The 17544-nt window shown below is 42.6% G+C and overlaps 1 protein-coding gene across 9 annotated transcripts in view; it reads left to right on the top strand.

Moving 5' to 3' along the window:
* SPECC1 (sperm antigen with calponin homology and coiled-coil domains 1) overlaps window positions 1-17544 on the top strand; it is an 88114-nt gene that overhangs the window by 8048 nt on the left and 62522 nt on the right. For 2 of the 9 annotated variants that reach the window (XR_010349309.1, XM_064394576.1), the window contains exons 1-3: window positions 3137-3493; window positions 12568-12744; window positions 14691-14823. Coding sequence is in view for 8 of the 9 variants with exons in the window: in XM_064394576.1 (XP_064250646.1) it covers window positions 12598-12744; window positions 14691-14823 (280 nt within the window). In the remaining variant the exon portion in view is untranslated. Of the gene's footprint in view, window positions 1-3094; window positions 3494-8465; window positions 8609-10022; window positions 10145-10982; window positions 11253-12567; window positions 12745-14690; window positions 14824-17544 lie in introns of those variants that run through there. The other 7 variants (XM_064394577.1, XM_064394579.1, XM_064394580.1 and 4 more) reach the window with 7 other exon arrangements.

Genomic DNA, 17544 nt, shown 5'->3' with positions numbered 1-17544 from the left:
ATTTAATTATTCTAGTCTCTTCCAGCAACAAACATTCTCCCCACTTGCAGGTCAAAGCTGGTAGCCCCAGGCTGAGCCCCTCAGGTGTTGGGTAGGAACACAAAACTGTGAGTAGTCTCTTAAGAACAGAGAAGGAAAAATCAATCCCAGTTCTCCAAGCCAGCTCACACAGCTTGCTTGTGCTGGTGGAGCCTTTTTGGCAGCAGTTGCAGGAGTTCCATCCACCCATTTGACCAGCAGCATCTTGTTGACTGAGCAGCAGTTGTTTTTGTCAAAATGGAAAGTGGTGCCCCATGATTCACTCTGCAAACGTCCAGCAGCAGCGTGAACTTCCTGACATCTGCACTGCAACTGAGAAAATAAAGAAGTTTGGATCAGTTATGTCCAAAAGGGAAAAAGCACAGAGTAAATGCTGTCCCAAAGCCATGGCCTGACTCCACTAATATCCACTGTCTGATGCAGGCTTGCCTTTGTAATTGCTTTTGGTTTTCCAACTCCAGACAGCAATGTCCCAAGCCTTACAGCTGAATTAGAGGCTTGCTTTAAAAAGACATTGTTATTGCCATAATAGCCTTGTTTATGGAATTTCTCTCCTTTGTAATTAAGATTGTTTCATGCACAAAAGCAGTTAAATATGGCATAAATATCTGTAAATGCAAAGATATTTTAAACCTTGTTCCTTGTGTAAGCTTTTTTTCCACACGATGCATTTGCTTCTCAAATGAGCTGTGCCACCCAAAATTCTGCCCTTTGCCCATTTCATTAAGTTCTCATCCATACTTGTTCTTGTAGAATTGTTCCATTAATGCAGCATAAAGCTTTTAAATTCCTCAAATGCAGTGTTTTAAAGGTGTATTAATGGTGAGGTTTGATCTTATTCTCTCATACCTTGTAGGGAAGTTGTGGGAGCAAGTGCATTGAGCAGAATGCAGGCAATATGTTGAGTGTTATTTTGTCTGTCAACCAATTTTACCAGCTGGGTGAGAACCTGGCAGATACTTGAAAAAAAGTTTATATTGCTACTTGAAATTGTTTTCTCACCCTGGCTGTGTGAAAGTAATTATGGTTAAGGCCCTGGCTTTCTTTCAGCCTGGCCAACTCATTTGAGCTGTTTGTTTCTGGGCTGTTTTTTCATTTAACAGAAAGGCAGTTTATCAATTCAGAAAGTTTTATGCTGAATAACTCTTTGGTCTAAGTAAAGAGATCAGGTAATTATAGCCATAAAGGCTACCAGAAAACCTCTAAATAAACAAATATACTGTCTGGTCTCCTTGGGTTTGGGGAAATTCTCCACCACTATTCCAGGCTGTCTCCCCAAGCTGAAGTATGTAAATGTTGTGACTGTCTCCTTATAGCCAAGCACTTCATTTTTAGGTTTTGGTCAAGTTATATTTATCAAATGTATCCCAAAGATATTTTAGAGTGCAATACAGGAGCTCATCTTGCCTCCCCACTCCCTCATCTCACTTCTGTATTTCTCTTGGCTGGAGGATAGGAAAACCTATCAAGCTGCCAACACTGCTCTCCCTCTGAGCCCAAACAAACTCACCAGCAGTGGCAGAGGGGCAGAACGCTGCTCTCCAAAAAGGGTTTGGTTCCTTCAGCCAAAGAATCTTCTCAGCAAGGTGTCTGCACCTGATGTCCCCTCATTGGTGAGCTCAGGGTCCAGGTACCTGTTGCCCTGAGCTGGTGTTTTTGAGCTGCATCTGTTCAGTTTGAAGGTGCTCCATGAGCAGAGTCCCTCCCCTGGGAACCCCAGTGACCTCATTGCCCCTGCCTGCATCACATGTGGGGTCGCTTCCTCAGGGAGGAGGAACTCTGCATTCAGATCAAGTATCTGCAGCAACTTCCTCCTCATCTGAGCTGTGAATAATCTCAAAAATCTGAATGTTCTCTGAAAATACAGAATGGCTAAGTCGTAGCTGTTGTCACAAAGCCTGATCTTGGGTATTCAAGAAGCTGTCAAAATGGGCTGGATGGAAGGATTGGTATACATTGTGGATGTTGGCAAAGCTGGAATAGCTCCTGACTGAATTTAGGGACTTAGAACTAATGTCTGTTTGAGATCTGCCAAACACAGAACTTTATCCTGTGCCAAATAAGTCATGGTGTGCTCTTTCGTCTTGTTCTGGCCTTTTAGGATAACGCAAGAGCTCCTTACTCTTAAGAATATCAGAAAGTTGGATCCCAAATCTTTAATCTTCAGAGGAGATTTGGCTTGGACGCAATCTGTTTTTAAGGTTTGGTTACTCTATGATAACAGTAGTGGTGCCAACACTGAGCTAAAACATAAATTTACTCTTGGCATAACCTCAGCTTCCTTCAGGCCCCTTTGGCACCTCAGGTAAGGAGCGTGCAATGAGGTTGGACTATTCAGATCCATCAACATCTACTAGAAACATCTACTCTAGTATCAACATTACTTAAATACCAGGCTCACACAGTTGAGAGAGAGAATTCCTGATCTGTAGGAATTCTTTGGTCAGGGAGACCAGAAGGTGGTCAGACCCTCTCTGGACAGAATTGGACAAAAACCCCTGTTTTAAACATGTTAGTTTTCTGTTTGAAATTTGGATTTGATGTCTTTTCATCTCCTCTGTCTCCTTCAACTTGATAGTATCTCTGCTTGCTTTAACTCTGTTTTAAGACCTCTGGCCTTTTTCTTCCTGTTTTCAATCATGAAATTCTTTTCAAAAATCTTAAGGAAGAGGAACGTTCTCAAGCACTTGTTCGCTCTTGTCCTTTATTTGCTCTTTTCTAAATAAAGAACAGATTGACCCTTCTTGGGCAGCTCAAGTCACTCAGGACTGATTCTGGTTAGTTTTGTAAAAGCTTCTGGCTTAGTGCACCTTCCTTCCCTACACCCACTTTTCTCTTTGTTGAAGCAATGATGGAGGCAAGGGAAATGTCATAAGGTGTCCTGGCTGAGATTGCTGGCACTCTGGGGGATGTATTCTTGTGGAATAGAAAAGCTTCTGAAAGCTGCTTCTGTGTTTTCCTCTGAAAATGCCTTTTTCTGTGCCACCACCTTGCCCTTTCTCTGTGGTTTGTGCTGTGTGTTTTTGCGTAATTGGATCATCCAGACCAGTTTGTGGTTTATGCTCTGCCCAGTGTCCAGTCCTGCAGCTGGGGATGATGGGACCCTGAAAGAAACTCTTCATCTGCTTTAAGGATTGAAGCATCTCACTGTTTTGGACCTAGGCTACAAATTGCTTTCTTGCATAAATCCTCCTTGCTTTGATGAAAATGTAATATTTGTCATTCCCCTGAGTAAGCGAGTGCCTGTGTGTGCTGAATGCCGAGGCGCCGGTGGAGCCAGCTCGCTTCCGTGTGTGAATCATTTCTCAAGCAGCTCTCTGTGTCTCTCTGCAATGTGGTTTTCCTCTCAGGGAAGCACTCAAGCCCTGAATTTTCAGTCTGGTTTGCACATGCTGTCAGAAGCTAGTGGGAGACACTTTTCTTTTTAATGCAGAAAAGAGGACAAGCTTTTACTGTAAGTATTTTATTGTCTTTTATTTCTTTTATGATGGGAACTGTATTATCTCTAGAAGGATTCTTGGGCCAGTAATGTATTTGTAGAGTGAATGAACATGCTTTGCTCAACAACACTTTTTTCATAGTATCTCAATGTAAAACTAAATTGAATTAATCAAAAATAGGGTAAACACGGCTGTGTTAGCTGAAAATGGGCTGGGGGTGGTCTAAAAGCCATTACAACCACAGAAAAAAATCCCCTCATGAGCGCTGGCTACTGTATTTTCCTGCTGCTCAGCTACATTGATTTAGTGACAGAAGGGGTGAAGCTGTTTCTGTTCCTGCTTTTTCCTCTGGCAATTTACGGTTGTTCCCCGGCAGTGAACCGAAGCAGGAGCACGAGCAGAGTTTGCTCTGCTGCTGCATGTGCCCACAGTCCAGAGAAGGAAGGGCAGAAGGGAACGGGCTGCTGAGCCAGGAGCTTTGGCAGCTCGTGTCCGTGGGAGCAGGGAGAGCACTGGGGGCACTCCAGCAGGTACCTCTGCCAGCCAGGGCTGGCCAGGCTCTCAGCAGGACCTGTCATTACAACACCTCGACTGTTGTCTTTAAAATTGTACTGGGGATGAAGATTGGTCATCGAGACAATTGTAATAATAACAGCATTTATAGAGCAGGTAATATGGCCAGGTTGTAGAGATGTTAATTAAGCCCTGTGTGTGTAGCAGTGAAGGATTAGTGGTAGAACTGGTTTGAAAACAGGGATTTTCTACCTTTTTTCTCTTGTGTACAGTTCTAGAAATCCCCTACTGATCCTTTCTGGTTCGCATGTTTCTTTCTAAATTCAAGTGTTCTTTGCCCCTGTAACCTCGGCAGGAGAGAGGATACCTGATTTGCTCAGTGTTTTTTCTGCACAATTTCTGTAACTACCACAGAAATTCCTCACCCTAACATGCACATGGCTGTGCTACCCCTTCCATTTCTTGTGCAGCTCTAAATTTAATTTCATTTAATTTCATTGTGTAGCCCTCCAAGGAGGATCATTCAGTCCATCAGTGGCCCCCAGCCACAGCTGCAAACTGTTGCTTAGGTCTGTTGTGTTGCTGTTTGTTATGAATATTTTTAAAATGCAGAAGTCCTCTGGTTTCTCCTGCAGCTTTGGCGTTGTGTCCTCATCTTTGCAAAGAGCCCTTTCTGTCAGAAGTTCACGCTGGCTCTCATAAACGCTCAGAAGTTCCCAGTTTATGAACTTCAAGTAAGCAATTTTGCTCTTTAATGGGAGATAAATATCTCCTTAAGGGATAGCTTCCAGATCTCAATTATTTCTCTGCGCTGTGATGGATGGAAAACAGGAGTCAGGGAAACATCCCAGCATGTGGCAATCTGAGAGGCTGCTTGCTTGCGTGCTGCGTGACAGATGTTGATTTGTCTAATTTTTGCTTTTTTTTTTCCTGTGGGGTTCCTTTCCAAGGCAAACGAATGAGTCCATCTTCATAAATCTCCTATTTAGCAAGTAATTATTATCCCATTTTTACAAATGGAAAAACGAAGGCATGGGAAGATTGCATGGCTGAGGGGATATGATGATTCTGTGCTGAAGCTGAGGGTGGAATCAGGTGGAATTCCATGGAATGCATTGCCTCTGGTATCATCCTTCCATGCTCTGAGGGACAGGGGAGCTGTCACTCTCTGTACCAGGCAGAATGACCATGTAGCCACATGCTGGGCATCTCTGCTGCTCCAAAAAAAATCATTCCTTTTCTTTCTTGTAGTTGTGTCTACCCTCTATGCTACAGAAAAATGTAATGGCAGGTAATTATCAGGCAAACCACTTGTAATTATTCTTAATTTCTTCAGCAATTATATAGCTCTTGCTCTATCTGAAATGAAACCTTCTTCTCTTCCTTCTTGTGGGTTGGCAAAACATGAAGTGGCCGAATGTGTCACTTGCTTTGTGCTGTATTCACTGGGACAGTAGTTCAAAGAACGTGGATTAATGAGCAATAGCTGCCTTGAAATGTCTTGAAAACATTTTTGTTCTCAACCTGAATGTACTGAACATGAATTAAACCCATCTATTGAGGACAGAGTCATATTGGGGAAAGCCCAGAGTGACCTAATTCTTCACGATTATAACATGGTTGTAACTTCAAAAAGGGAGTTTGGAGTCAATGCATCATTTTTAGCCTTCCTGAATCCTCCTGTGCATCCTTCAGTAACATGATGTTTGTGATTCAGAATTGCCACATCATGTAGAAAATTACAGCTGGGTTGGGGTTTTTGTTTTTATCCTCTCACTTGTAAGATCAGGGGTCATAAGGAGGTAGCAGCATTTCTTCTGTGTAATGGTGACTGGTTAGATAATCAGTGTGAGGAAGGAGGAGGAGATGGAGAATCCGTGTACAAACAGTGCCATTCAAACACAGGACAAGCATGTTCCCAGGCATCTCCCAGTACAGCTTTGGCTCAGCTTGCCAGCATCAGTCACTGTGCTGGATGACAGCAAAGATATCTGTATTTTCCTGTCTCATAAATGGCCAGCAGCATGGAACAAGGACAAGGGAAATGCAGCTGAACCAACTCCTTATCCATGTGCACACATGAGGATTTTATTGTGATTTCTGCATTTTTCTCATGTGATCTAATGATGAGTGAAAGGCTGACAAATCCAAAACTCCAGGGAGAGCTTCTGTGGAGGAGGGTGGGCAGAAGGTTTTGCAGTGCTCTCCACGCCTGAAAAAGTCATCAATGACTCTAATGGTTGCTGTGGGAAGAGGATTTTATTTTGAGTGGTGCTGAGACATGGAGTTCTGCAGTTGCTGGCCTGGCCTCTGGAGCCTTTTTGGGATGGTTTTGGAGGCTGAGCTGTTGGCTGGAAAGCTGTCACGTGTGGCTGCCTGGACCTGTCCTTGCCTGGGCCATCTCTGATCTTTGGACATCCTTGGAACCTTTCAGTACATTTGTGTGCTGCTTAATAAATACCAATTGTAAGGAATTCCTGAAAACACACGAAGGAAATAAGCAAGAAAAGCCTTAACACAAAAATGTGAGCTGCTCACTTACCACTGTGACCACAGATAAACTTTGTCTTTGGGAAGTTCAAGGGAGTTTCCATTATCTGATTGCATCTGACACCATGGGGGGAAGGAAAGGAACTGGCTCTGCAATGCTGCTCGTAGAGGAGAGGTAGAGCTGTATCCCCTGGAAAGAAATTTCTCATCTGATGCCACACTGAAAGTGCTCTTTTGATGTTGAAGAGTTCTACAGAAGAATCATTAAAACAAAAATGCAAAGCAAGCTACAACCCAACAGAGTGACTGGATGGGTGACCTTGGGAATGTCTGTATCCTCATTTCTGTGTAGTTCTGTGTCTAAAATTTAACAGCATTTTTAACTCCTTGCAAGATCACTTCCATTCTACAGCTGCCTAGCTGTTTTTTTATACTACCATTTTCTTCACTATTTAAAGTTGAAAAATAATAATAGCACTAAACCCATCTTTCTTGAGGCATGAATAAAACCAGCAGAATCTGCCCTGCTGTCTGGACATGCAAATTTCCAAGTGATGTCTTGTCTCCTGGTCCTCTCCCAGCAAACCACGAAAATTCAGCTGCAAATGAGATTGGAAAGAGTTGCTGGGGTAGACCAGAGGAAACTCTGAAGTGTCTGGGGTCAGGTTTATCATTGATTCTTTTTGGGCAGCAAAAGCAAGAGGAGCCTTAGAGATGAGGTTTTGGGAAATGGGTATTTTTTTTTTGTCCAAGTTGTGTTTGGGTGGAAGCAGGTGGTCTGGCTTGGGGTTTTTTTTGTGGGCTTTTTCATCCCATTCTAATTAAAGCTAAGCTTTGTACCAGCAAGAATCCAGCGAGTGACTGCTTGGAGTGATGGAGGAAGGTTGCACTGAGAGCCTCAAATACACCAACCCCAAGGTAATAGGAATTAAAGCAAAGAGAATGGGTAGATACAGAAATTCTACTGAGATAAAAGGAGCAGATGCCTGAGGAAAGCTGTTAAAGGTGACCAAAAGATTAATACTTTGTTTTTATTTTTTAGCCTGATCTTATTTCCAGATGGATTTTTCTCTATGCCATCTATCTCCACATTACCAATTACTGTATTTGGACTATCAGCTTCCCTGGTTTGATTCCTAATATCAGTTAAGAAATCAAGATGAGTCATATGGAAGCATCTGTCAGGCCTAAAAATTGTTGTTTAAAGTTAATTGATGTGAAAGGCAGAAAAGAATTCTATTTTAGCCCAGCTGTCTATCCTGCCATACAGCTTCCTACGTGCCACTAGAAAATGCTTTACAGTTTACTGAACTTGTTAGATATTTCTATGTTCCAGTTGATAGTTTGTCTGAAAATAGCAGAAGTTGATTAGAAGGAAAATAGTAGAAGCATGATGCAGATTTTACATAAAAAAAAGAGAAGGAAAATCGTGCTTTGAATTCATGAGTGTGTGTAACAAAGCTTCTGGAATAGTCTGACCTTTGGATGTACTGAGAAGTAACTGAATTACAGGAAAATGGCACTGGGGACTGTGGGGTTTGACCCACCAAAGTCACACCTGTGTCCTGTGGGGGCCTTAGCTGCAGAGTTGGGACTTTGGCCTCATCCTCCAGGACTGCTGGGCACTCCCAGGTCCTGCTGAAGCTGCCATCTGGCACATTGCTATCCAGATTCACTAATGAGTTTTTGTAATTCTTTACTTCATTTCTTTTCCCAAAGCATCTTGTGCATGACTCTGCTTTAATCTGAGTGTCCTGCTGAGTCCTGACGCACAGACTTGTGCACCAAAACCTAAATTGTATAACAATTACATGTGGGGTACAGGTGCTCTCCATCCCCCAACAGGGATTTTCCTGTGTAATTTTGTTTCTGCAGATATCCTAATAATTTTTATTTATTTAGTAGTGCAACTCCTGGGTTTCTTGACTGTGAAATAGTATTGTTCATCATTGCTCAAATCAATCTATCTATTTTTTTAGTTCTTCAGAATCAAATAGCCTTTCATGGTCAGCAGAATGTGTGTCCTAGAAGTTTATTCCACAGAACTGGTGAATTCCTCTTTTGATCCACAGCTGAGTCTAAAGATCCTGAATTCCTGGTGTTGTTTCTGCTGATGCTAACTGCATGTGAGTTAGGATAAATTCTTAATCCAGTTTTTCTAGCCATAAAATGGGAATCATTCTAGACTGGTTCTAAAGATTTTTATTAATAAATGCATGTGGACTGACTAATAAAGAAATGTCTGGGTTCTCAGCCTTTAATAAAACAGTAAAATTTCAAGTGAAATGGACTGCAGAACTTCTGCCAACTGCCAAAATAGTCCTCATCAACATATTCCAAATACCCTTTAAAAACAGCAGTAAGAAAGGATGACCTGTATAGCATGGCCTGAATTCTTAAAGGCTGATGGCTGCAGGGATTCTGAGGATTACTGAGAGAAGAAGCTCTGTCAGGACCAGCTTTACATTTTTGGTAAACCTGATTATCCTCTGCAGTACCTGTTTCAGAGGAGGAGTGTGTTCAGACACCACTTTTGGGTGTAAAAGATTTTAAAAAACCCAACCCCAAACCCCTGCAGTCTGGAAGTGCCTGGCAGTAGAACCAATTTTGCCGAAGTTAAATCTTGCTGAGTCCTCATTTATTTCAGCATGGGGTTGCTTCCTCATTTGCAGAGTCCAGCTCCAAGCAGGGCATGCTGCAGGGATTTAATCTGGCCAGCTGAGTGCCCTGCTCTGGCTGGTGCCAAAGAAGGACTTTGAATTTCAGGATGGCAGTAATTGTGTTTGCTTCCTTCCTAAGGAAACTTCCCTGTGAAATGTGCAAAAATGAAAAATAAAACCACAGAGCTCCAGGCATTGCTTACAGCAAGTAATTTTCCCATGAGAATCAGCTCTCATCTGAAATTTATTGACACAGAATGGGTATAAAACAAGTGATTTTTTTTGTCCCTGTGTTTGCAGGAACAGCTTGGTTGTGTCCCTTGTGGAAAGAAGCTTCTTTTTCAAGTCTCCCTGGGGGTAACCTAGGGATCAAATCAATCTCTCTGGGGTCCTTGTGGAAGGCTGATATTTAGTGAAAATACAGCAGAGTTACTTCTAAGACAAGTAGATAAGAGCTGGATTTGATGTTTTTAGTAAATGTGCTGTTTCTGCAGCAGGATAAGAGAAACCTCCTTGCCAGTGCTGGGTGTCCTGATTGCTGCCTGGCTGCAGACACTCGGGGTAGCTGAGTTAATATTTGGGTTCACTGCTGCCACGAGCTCCTTCCATGAGCAGTTTCATGATGCTGAACTCCAGGGTTTTCCATTGTCCCCACTGCTCACATCTTCCATGGAGCTTTTTTGTTTTGCTTATTTCATTGTAATGCAATAAATTGCATTTGGAGGAGGGGGAAAGGTGATGGTGACTCTGAGAATGGATTTTCTGCTCTCATCAAAGAACAGCAGGACTTTTTTTTTTTTCCCACTTTTTTTTTAAGTACCTTTATTTTGCACTACTGAAGCAGTACTTCTAATAACTCAAATATGTGTCACCTACTTAGGAATGAAAGCAGCTTAGGATGTGTGCAACCTGCCTTGATGCTTTGAAGTACATATAAGGCTTGTGGAAAGTCCTGGAATCCCACTTCAGAGATGGAAATCTTTATCTACAAGGCAAATTCAGGTTAGCCAATACCTGAGAAGTCTTAACTCCATCTTTTACAAATGCCAGTTCTCCTATAAATACATGGAAAACTAATAATAAACACTAATAAATCCAGGTATTTCTTCTCAATTTTAGTTTCATCTGCTTGGTGCAGTAAAATGTTATTGAATCCGCATGGCAAATAATTCAGCTCTCTTTACATGAAGAAGCCAGTTTGCCTTAGGCTACTGGCTGGATTTCTTGAGTTGTGGTTTGGGCTTTTTTTGTTTAAGTACCTCTTCCTTTTACTCCTAACATCATGGTCTAATGAGCATATCACTCCACTGCAACTTGAAAATGTCGTGGATGACTCAAAATTAAATTCCTTTGGATATCAAGAAAGCATCTGTAGAGCTTAAGGCAGGAAAATAGGAGGTACAGTTACGAAGAAAACCAGAGGGTATAATAAAGCAGTGTATGTGCAACCACTGGATCTGCAAAAAACCAAAATCTGCATAATTTGGAGATCTAATCAGCAAGAGAGTTTGCATGTGTAGTTGCCTGCTCACCCATATAAATACAGTGAATGTTAAAAGCCCATTAAAAGGATTAAGAGCCTGTTAAAAGATAGGTTTTTAAATATTGTAAGCACCAAAGCTTGCTAAGGTGGATCATGAGCTGTGGGAATGCTAAGTAATATCATCTATTGTAATATAGTTTACATATCTGTCAGGGCTTTAAAGCAGTGATCAGCATAATCATCACCAAAGGCTCTTAATGAGATCAGGGGATGGCTGCTCACTGGATGTGCTAAGAATTTTAATGGGGTAATGCCTATACTTAGTAACAACTACTAACTTTTAATTCCTTTATTTAGGAGCTGGTAGGGAACTGCTGTGGAGAGAGCAGACAGCCCCCCCTGCAAGAGGCAGCAAGGACAAATAGAGGGGATGTCACTTGCTGGCTTTGTTCTCTGTGGAGCAGCAGCTGAGCACTTGGCATTGCCTTCACCTCCGTGCAGCAGCACTCCCTGAACAGGCTGAGGTGGCACCTGCAAGGTGCTGTCACTGTCAAACCCACCTTGGCCCCAGACAGAGCAGTGTCCTGGGAGTTCAGTCAATGCTCTCGTTTATGAATGTGAAATCAGGTACAGGGCAAATTATGAGATGTAAAATGTGACCAGAGCCCCTCCTGACTCAGCCAGGAATAAATTGCTTCAGTGTCTGTCAAAGTGTTGCTGTCCAAGCTCACTCGTCCTCTGGGCACATTGCCAGGCTCTGGGCACTCTGTGGGTGAGGGAATTGCCTAAACTTTGGAGATGAAGAAAAACAAATGGCCAATTCTTCATTAGCTGATAGTTACACATGTAAAGAAATTCAGAGATTTATTAGTGAATTTCCAGCATTCTATCCTGTGCCTGTGGATATTCTGGTTACCTGTTCAACAGACAAGTTACCCTCTGCCCACACAAGGCTGAGCCACAGCTACATCCTGTGTCTGTTTTGGAAAATGAAGAAAAATATTCTTCATATGAAGAGGGGGAGGACAGGAGATATCAGACCACCTCCCCTCCCTCACATTCCCAGCCCAGCAGGCTGGTGAGACTTGGAAAAAATATCCAAATAATGCTTTTACTCTGCTCATGGTGTGGATTGGGCAATGGCTGGTGAAAATGTATGGGTTTAGATCTCCAGGAGTGGAGGGAGCTGTTTAACTGGCAGCTGTCAGCCTGCTGAGGGAAACAGGCTAGTTGTTCCTGCTGGCAGCTGAAATGTCTTCAGCTACGTCCACAAAAAGGAAATCACGTCTGTTTGCTGGTTCCTGGCAGGATTTCTCTCTTGCATAAGCTTTTCTCTGAGGAACAGTGGGTCTGGATCTTTGTTTGCAAGGAAGTTGATTTTTCTTTTTACTGTTTTGTGAGTATTGGTATTGTGGAACAACTTTTTATCACTTGTGGCAAGATCGAATGCTGCTCCTCTAGAAGACTCTGATAAGTTAAAGATATATTTTCCACCCATCTGAGGAAACTTGCTTCTCATGTGACTTTGTAAAAGTGAGTGTTATTTCAGTTGAAGGTGCTGGATCTAATGGTAAAATAAGTAATTTTCCTTTTATCCCAAAGTTGCTTTAAATTGCTGTGGGCTTCAATGTTCTCACTCTTTCATTGTGCTTCAGTATTCACGGGTGTTCTGCTGTGCCTGAGAGAGGTTTTGGGACTTAAACAGTCCCCAAAAAAGTTCATGTTCCTTCTGTGGTTGGTATGAAAAGTAAAAGTGGCTGTGGCCTTCTCTGAAGGTTTCTCTGGGCTCAGTGTTGTTTGTGAGAGAGAGGATCAAGTTTAGCATGGCCTTTTCAGCCCTTTAAACTTATGCCAGATATCTCTCTTGCCTTTCAGGTCACATAAAGATAAGTTATATTTTTGTATGAGTGCATAAATACATATAAACTTCTTTTTTTTTTAGAGTCTATAGACTGAATTACTTGGGAAGAAAATGAAGAGTAGTGCCAGGCCTTGGAGTGCAATAGCAAAGCAAGGGAGCCATGGGGTTGACAGAGGAAAACCTCTTTCCACCACCTCCACAGGAATGAAGACATCCAAATCCTCCACTTCCCTTGCCTTTGAATCCCGGCTCAGCAAGGTACTAATCCTTGGTGACTGTTCTAGCATTCCAGTCCTGATCCAGGTTAAAGCTCTGTTTAGTCCTCAAACTACTACACCCACTGTGTTAAGTGTAGGGAGATTTATGTTTTGTTGTCTATTAGATTAATACACATTTCTCAAAGTATTTTGCATGTACTGAATCTGTACACTCTGTGTGTGAGGGAATTGGCTAAACTTTGAAGATGGAGGAAAACAAATGGCAAATTCTTACTTCAGCTGATAGTTACACATGTAAAGGAATTCAAAGAGATTTATTAATGAATTTCCAGCATTCCTAAAATCCTGTGCCTCTCCCTTCAAGGCAAAATATCTTAACAGAAGACATTGCAATATAACAAATGCCTTTTATGAATCCTATTTTTTTTTTTATACAGATATGTTTAAAAAATAACAGAAACTTCTGTCCAAGTAATGTTTTTAAGAAAATGGAGTAATACACCTGAAATGCTGCTGCATCTACACCCTTGCAGCCAGCAAACAGAAATGACCTGGTCATCCAAATCCAGACCAAGGTTGTAACTTTCCAGTAATAAAGTTTAATGAACAGTACATAGCAGGGTACAGTATTTAGATCTCCTCTTGATTAAAACTTCATTAACTATCACAATTTTTCAAGGAAGGGATTCATTTATTGACCTTGCTGTGCAGACTCCTAGTTGCACTTCCCAATAAGGTATTTTAGTGCTGCAGGCAGGTTGTGCTGTGTGGTTGAAGCAGCATCTCTGAAGGAATGCTAATATTGAGCACACTAATCAGGAAATCTGATATGATTGATTTGTTAAATTTAGTGTTAATTGTGGAGAGATTTCTTCCTAATGACAGCTAATGCCTTCAAATTGTCACCCAGCTGCAAATGCAAAATCATCAAAGTGGCTTCCTTGAAGAAAGGGAGTAGAAAGAGAGTAGAGTTGCTGCTGTAGGAAAGAACACATTGAAGAAATTACTTCAGAGAAACTGCAGAACTCTGTAAAGGTCATAAAGTCAGGTTGTTCCATTCTCCTCCTAAGAGTGAGCTGACAAAACCTCTGCCAGAAGGCAAAACGTTCGTTGTTTGGTATCCTGGAGCACCATCAACACTTCAGCTATTGAAACTTATGGGCTCACAGGGTCCAGGAAACCACAGACTCTGAGTCAGAGGAGGAGATGAAAGGGAGAAGGAATTAGAGTTGAAAGATTTCATTTTGCTTAAATGTTTCACATTCGGGAACTACTAAATAGGGGCAGTGCTTGTTCTGTGCTCCCTTTTTCAGCCTGTGCTTCAGGGACCCCCTGGTGGCCCTGGACAACTTCAAAGGAAGTGGATTCTCATTTGAGAAAACACTTTAGGTGTCCACAAACTTAAAAGTATAGGAAAACTACTGCTCCAGGGAGACTCTCCAAAGCTTTGGTCTTAAAATACTTAAAGTATTTTTCCTGAAATTAATTAGAGACTGTTACTAGAGGCACACAAATGTGAAATCAGCTGACCAAAGTTCTGAGATAAACTGTAACTTCTGCTTGCTGAAGCAAGGTAATTTCAGTGTTTCTCTTTGAATCTTACCTTGTGTTTGTGTTCCATGGGTTTCTTGGGTAGGCACTTGGAGAGTCTTGTGTCACCAGAGATTCCTTCCCAAAAAGTTGCCAGAGTGCCAGTAGATCACTCCTGTGAACTGTTTTCTCCTTGTCTTTCAATTATTTGCCTTTTTGAACAGTGTTTCGTATTTTCATTCTTCATTGTTGGAACAGTGCTTTATCCCTTAATCCATTTCACAAAACCCTAGAATGGAACACAAATACAAAAATTATGTACTGCAGTTATCAAGGCAATATTCCCATGGGGTTACTTTATGGAAATGTTAATTTTTTCCCCCAAAGAATCTTGCATTTTGAACTAACTGATGGGAATACTCAGGGTCCTGACCTGTTCCTCCCTGTATGTCACAGCTGAAGAGGGCGAGCAGCGAGGACATGCTCACCAAACCTGGGCCAGCAGCAGCTTCAGGGGTCTCCAGGCTGAAGAAGACAATCACAGCAGGAGCCATTTCAGAGCTGGCTGAGAGTCGGCTGAAGCCCACAGGTAGGCACAAAGATGCTGGGAGTGTCACTCGCTTTGCCAAGGTCCCAGCAGAGTGTCCCCTGTCCCCCTTGCAGCACAGCCGTGTGGCAGTCACAGGACACTGCACCTTGCATCCCACACCCCAGGAGCCAGGACACGAGGTGGAAAGGGATGCGCTGGATGGTTTTAGGAGCCGGGGCAGCCCCGGGCTAGCTCAGGAGCAGCCCCAGCAGCCAGGCGGTGGCGCCGGTGGCCCGCGGCTCCGGGGACCCAGCCCCGGTCTCCAGAGCAGGACAGCAGCAGAGAGCTCGCTGTCCGAAGTTCTCCCCATTTATCAATAGCAATCTCTCTTCTCTCTCTACTGAGTGAGGAGAGCTGTTTCCCCGCTGCTCCTGGGACACGGCAGAGGCGGGAGAACAAAGAGGCAGCCCTGGGCATCCTCATGGGCAGCCTGTGCTGCTCTTGAGCTAGCCCGGGGCGCGCTCTCCGCAGCAGCCTCAGCCCCAGCAGTTGTTCCCATCGGTTTCGAACCTCAGCCTGTTTCCAAAGGCAGCGACGCCATCTGCATACCAAGGGCTTCGGTGCAAACGCTCTGCTTTCCCCCAGGAGCTCAGCAAATGCTTGCTTTTGTCTGCTCCCTGGTGGCATTTCCAAGGGAATGTGAGCTCTTATTAAATTTGACCATGACCTCCCTATTTGTCACAGCCTCTGCAGGTTTTGATTGTGTGACAGAACAATGTTACTAACCAGAGAGAAAATTCTGCTTTTAAAAGATGAAATATAAAAACCTTTATATACCCCTGGAAGAAAATTATGTGCCTTGTAACAGCACAAATGTTTCATTGTAACCCAAAGACAGATCCAATTCTGCTGTTAATCAGTGTGTAAATCCTCAAATTTAATAGTGACTAGCTGTATCCAGAGGAATTTGGGATTCACAAGCCAGTAAAGAGGCATGATGCTTGGGAGGAGCCAAGCAGGGAGAAGAAAACCTGTACAGATGATGCAGCACAGGATCCTGGGAATGCAGCCAGGGAAACAGCACTGCAGGGAGTCCAGAATGGAATGTGTCTGTCAGATACCAAAACACAAGCGTGGAATAGAGAGCCCTCTTCTGCATGCAGCTATAATAACTGGGATTGGAGGAGGGAGATTGTGATGATGACTGCTTTAAATACAAAGGCTGAAATGGTTTATGGGGGTCAAGTTACATCTGGTATTGCTTTGCCACTTTAAATCACAGCATTGGATATAACCTCATATATTTTGTAGAGGCATGAATGGGAATATTAATGCCAAATGAAAAGAGAACAAGTGTACAGATAAACACTAAGAATATATGTGCTACCCCTCTAAAATGGTTTTTAACCTAGAGAGAACTGTCCCAGCTCTTACAGGGACTATTTTAAGTGTGTATACAGTGTCTTGCACGTCTGTTTTTACAGTGGTTCCATAACACAAAAGGGTGTTTGGAAATGCAGCTGTATTCTGAGAAGGTTTCATTGTCAGGGCCACGGGAAGGTGCTTGATCTTACTGAGCAAGGTTACAGCTTTGTCACACTGAAAAAAACCATACCAATAGTCCCACTAAAATGGTGTATTGTCGCTAAGAGAACTATCAGTGAGCATGACAGAGGGCACAGCATGTTCTAGGGAACATAAGTGGGAAAGGAGAGAACGTTTTCAGCTGCTGTATTTTATTGCAATGGCATCCAAACAGTCTGATTGTGATCAAGATGCAAAGCTGACTGTGGAGCTAATCCAAGTGAGAACATTCCAGTAGCTGGAAATGCAGATGTTTGTGGACATAGCCAAATGTGTAAATCTAGAACTTTTTTCTGAAATCACTCTTTTGTTTCTTTGATGGTCTTCATCTGTTCTGTGTTTTCCTTTCGTGTCTTGACTGCAGGCATTATCTCTCCCCCTTGTTTGGGCTTTTTTTGTCTTACTCAAGTGAGTGGTTTGAGTATTTTACTGAAATGATATTCTATAAGCTCCAGCCACACTCTGGTGGTACTCAGTTGGTATAATAGTCCTGTGTGAGAGAATTTAAAGAGAAAAAGGTATGGAAACACAACATTGTGTTTCTTTCCTCTTTGGGTGTGACTGTCCACCATTTGTGTGTTGACCTTGAGCAGTAAGACATGTTCCAAATGCTGCAGATAATAAATAATTGACCTCAAAATTGGTGGTTTAAATAGGGTTGTTTCTATGGTGCCCTTGGTGGAGTTTCAGTTATTTATTCCAGCCTTTTAATGATGGAACTACCCCTGCCTGCCCTGTTGGGAGCTGACACAGTAAATCATAAACAGCTTAAAGGGGGATGAGGCCAAGCCCATGTATCCATCCTTGGCAAGTGGAGTTGAGCAAATGGAGCTGGAGACTGATGCTGGCTGGAAGTTCTGAGCTGTGCTGTTTGGTTTTGTAACTCCTTGGCAGTTTCGAAATCCCAGGCAGTGGGAAATGACGCACAGGGAGAAATAAATGTCTTGTATTCAGCTTCCTTATCCACAGTGTGATGTCTTCCCATGCGCTGTCCTGAAGTGGCTGTTTGGGTTTGGTAAAACCAAGCCTACAGAACTCTGGCATTGTTTTTAATGTCTCAGTAGATGAAAAAGAGCTGGAAAATTGTAAAACATGAGGAAGAGTTCACTAATCTTGGAAAACATTGATTTTAATGTGTGTACTTATAAAGCCATCCAGTCTATGAAGCCATATAGCAAAAAAATTATTGTAAAATGT

The sequence above is a fragment of the Passer domesticus genome, chromosome 19 (assembly GCF_036417665.1).
Source record: "Passer domesticus isolate bPasDom1 chromosome 19, bPasDom1.hap1, whole genome shotgun sequence".
NCBI classification, from domain to species: Eukaryota; Metazoa; Chordata; class Aves; order Passeriformes; family Passeridae; genus Passer; species Passer domesticus.
Note: the sequence above shows the minus strand (reverse complement) of the source record. Positions and strands in the feature narration are given on the sequence as shown.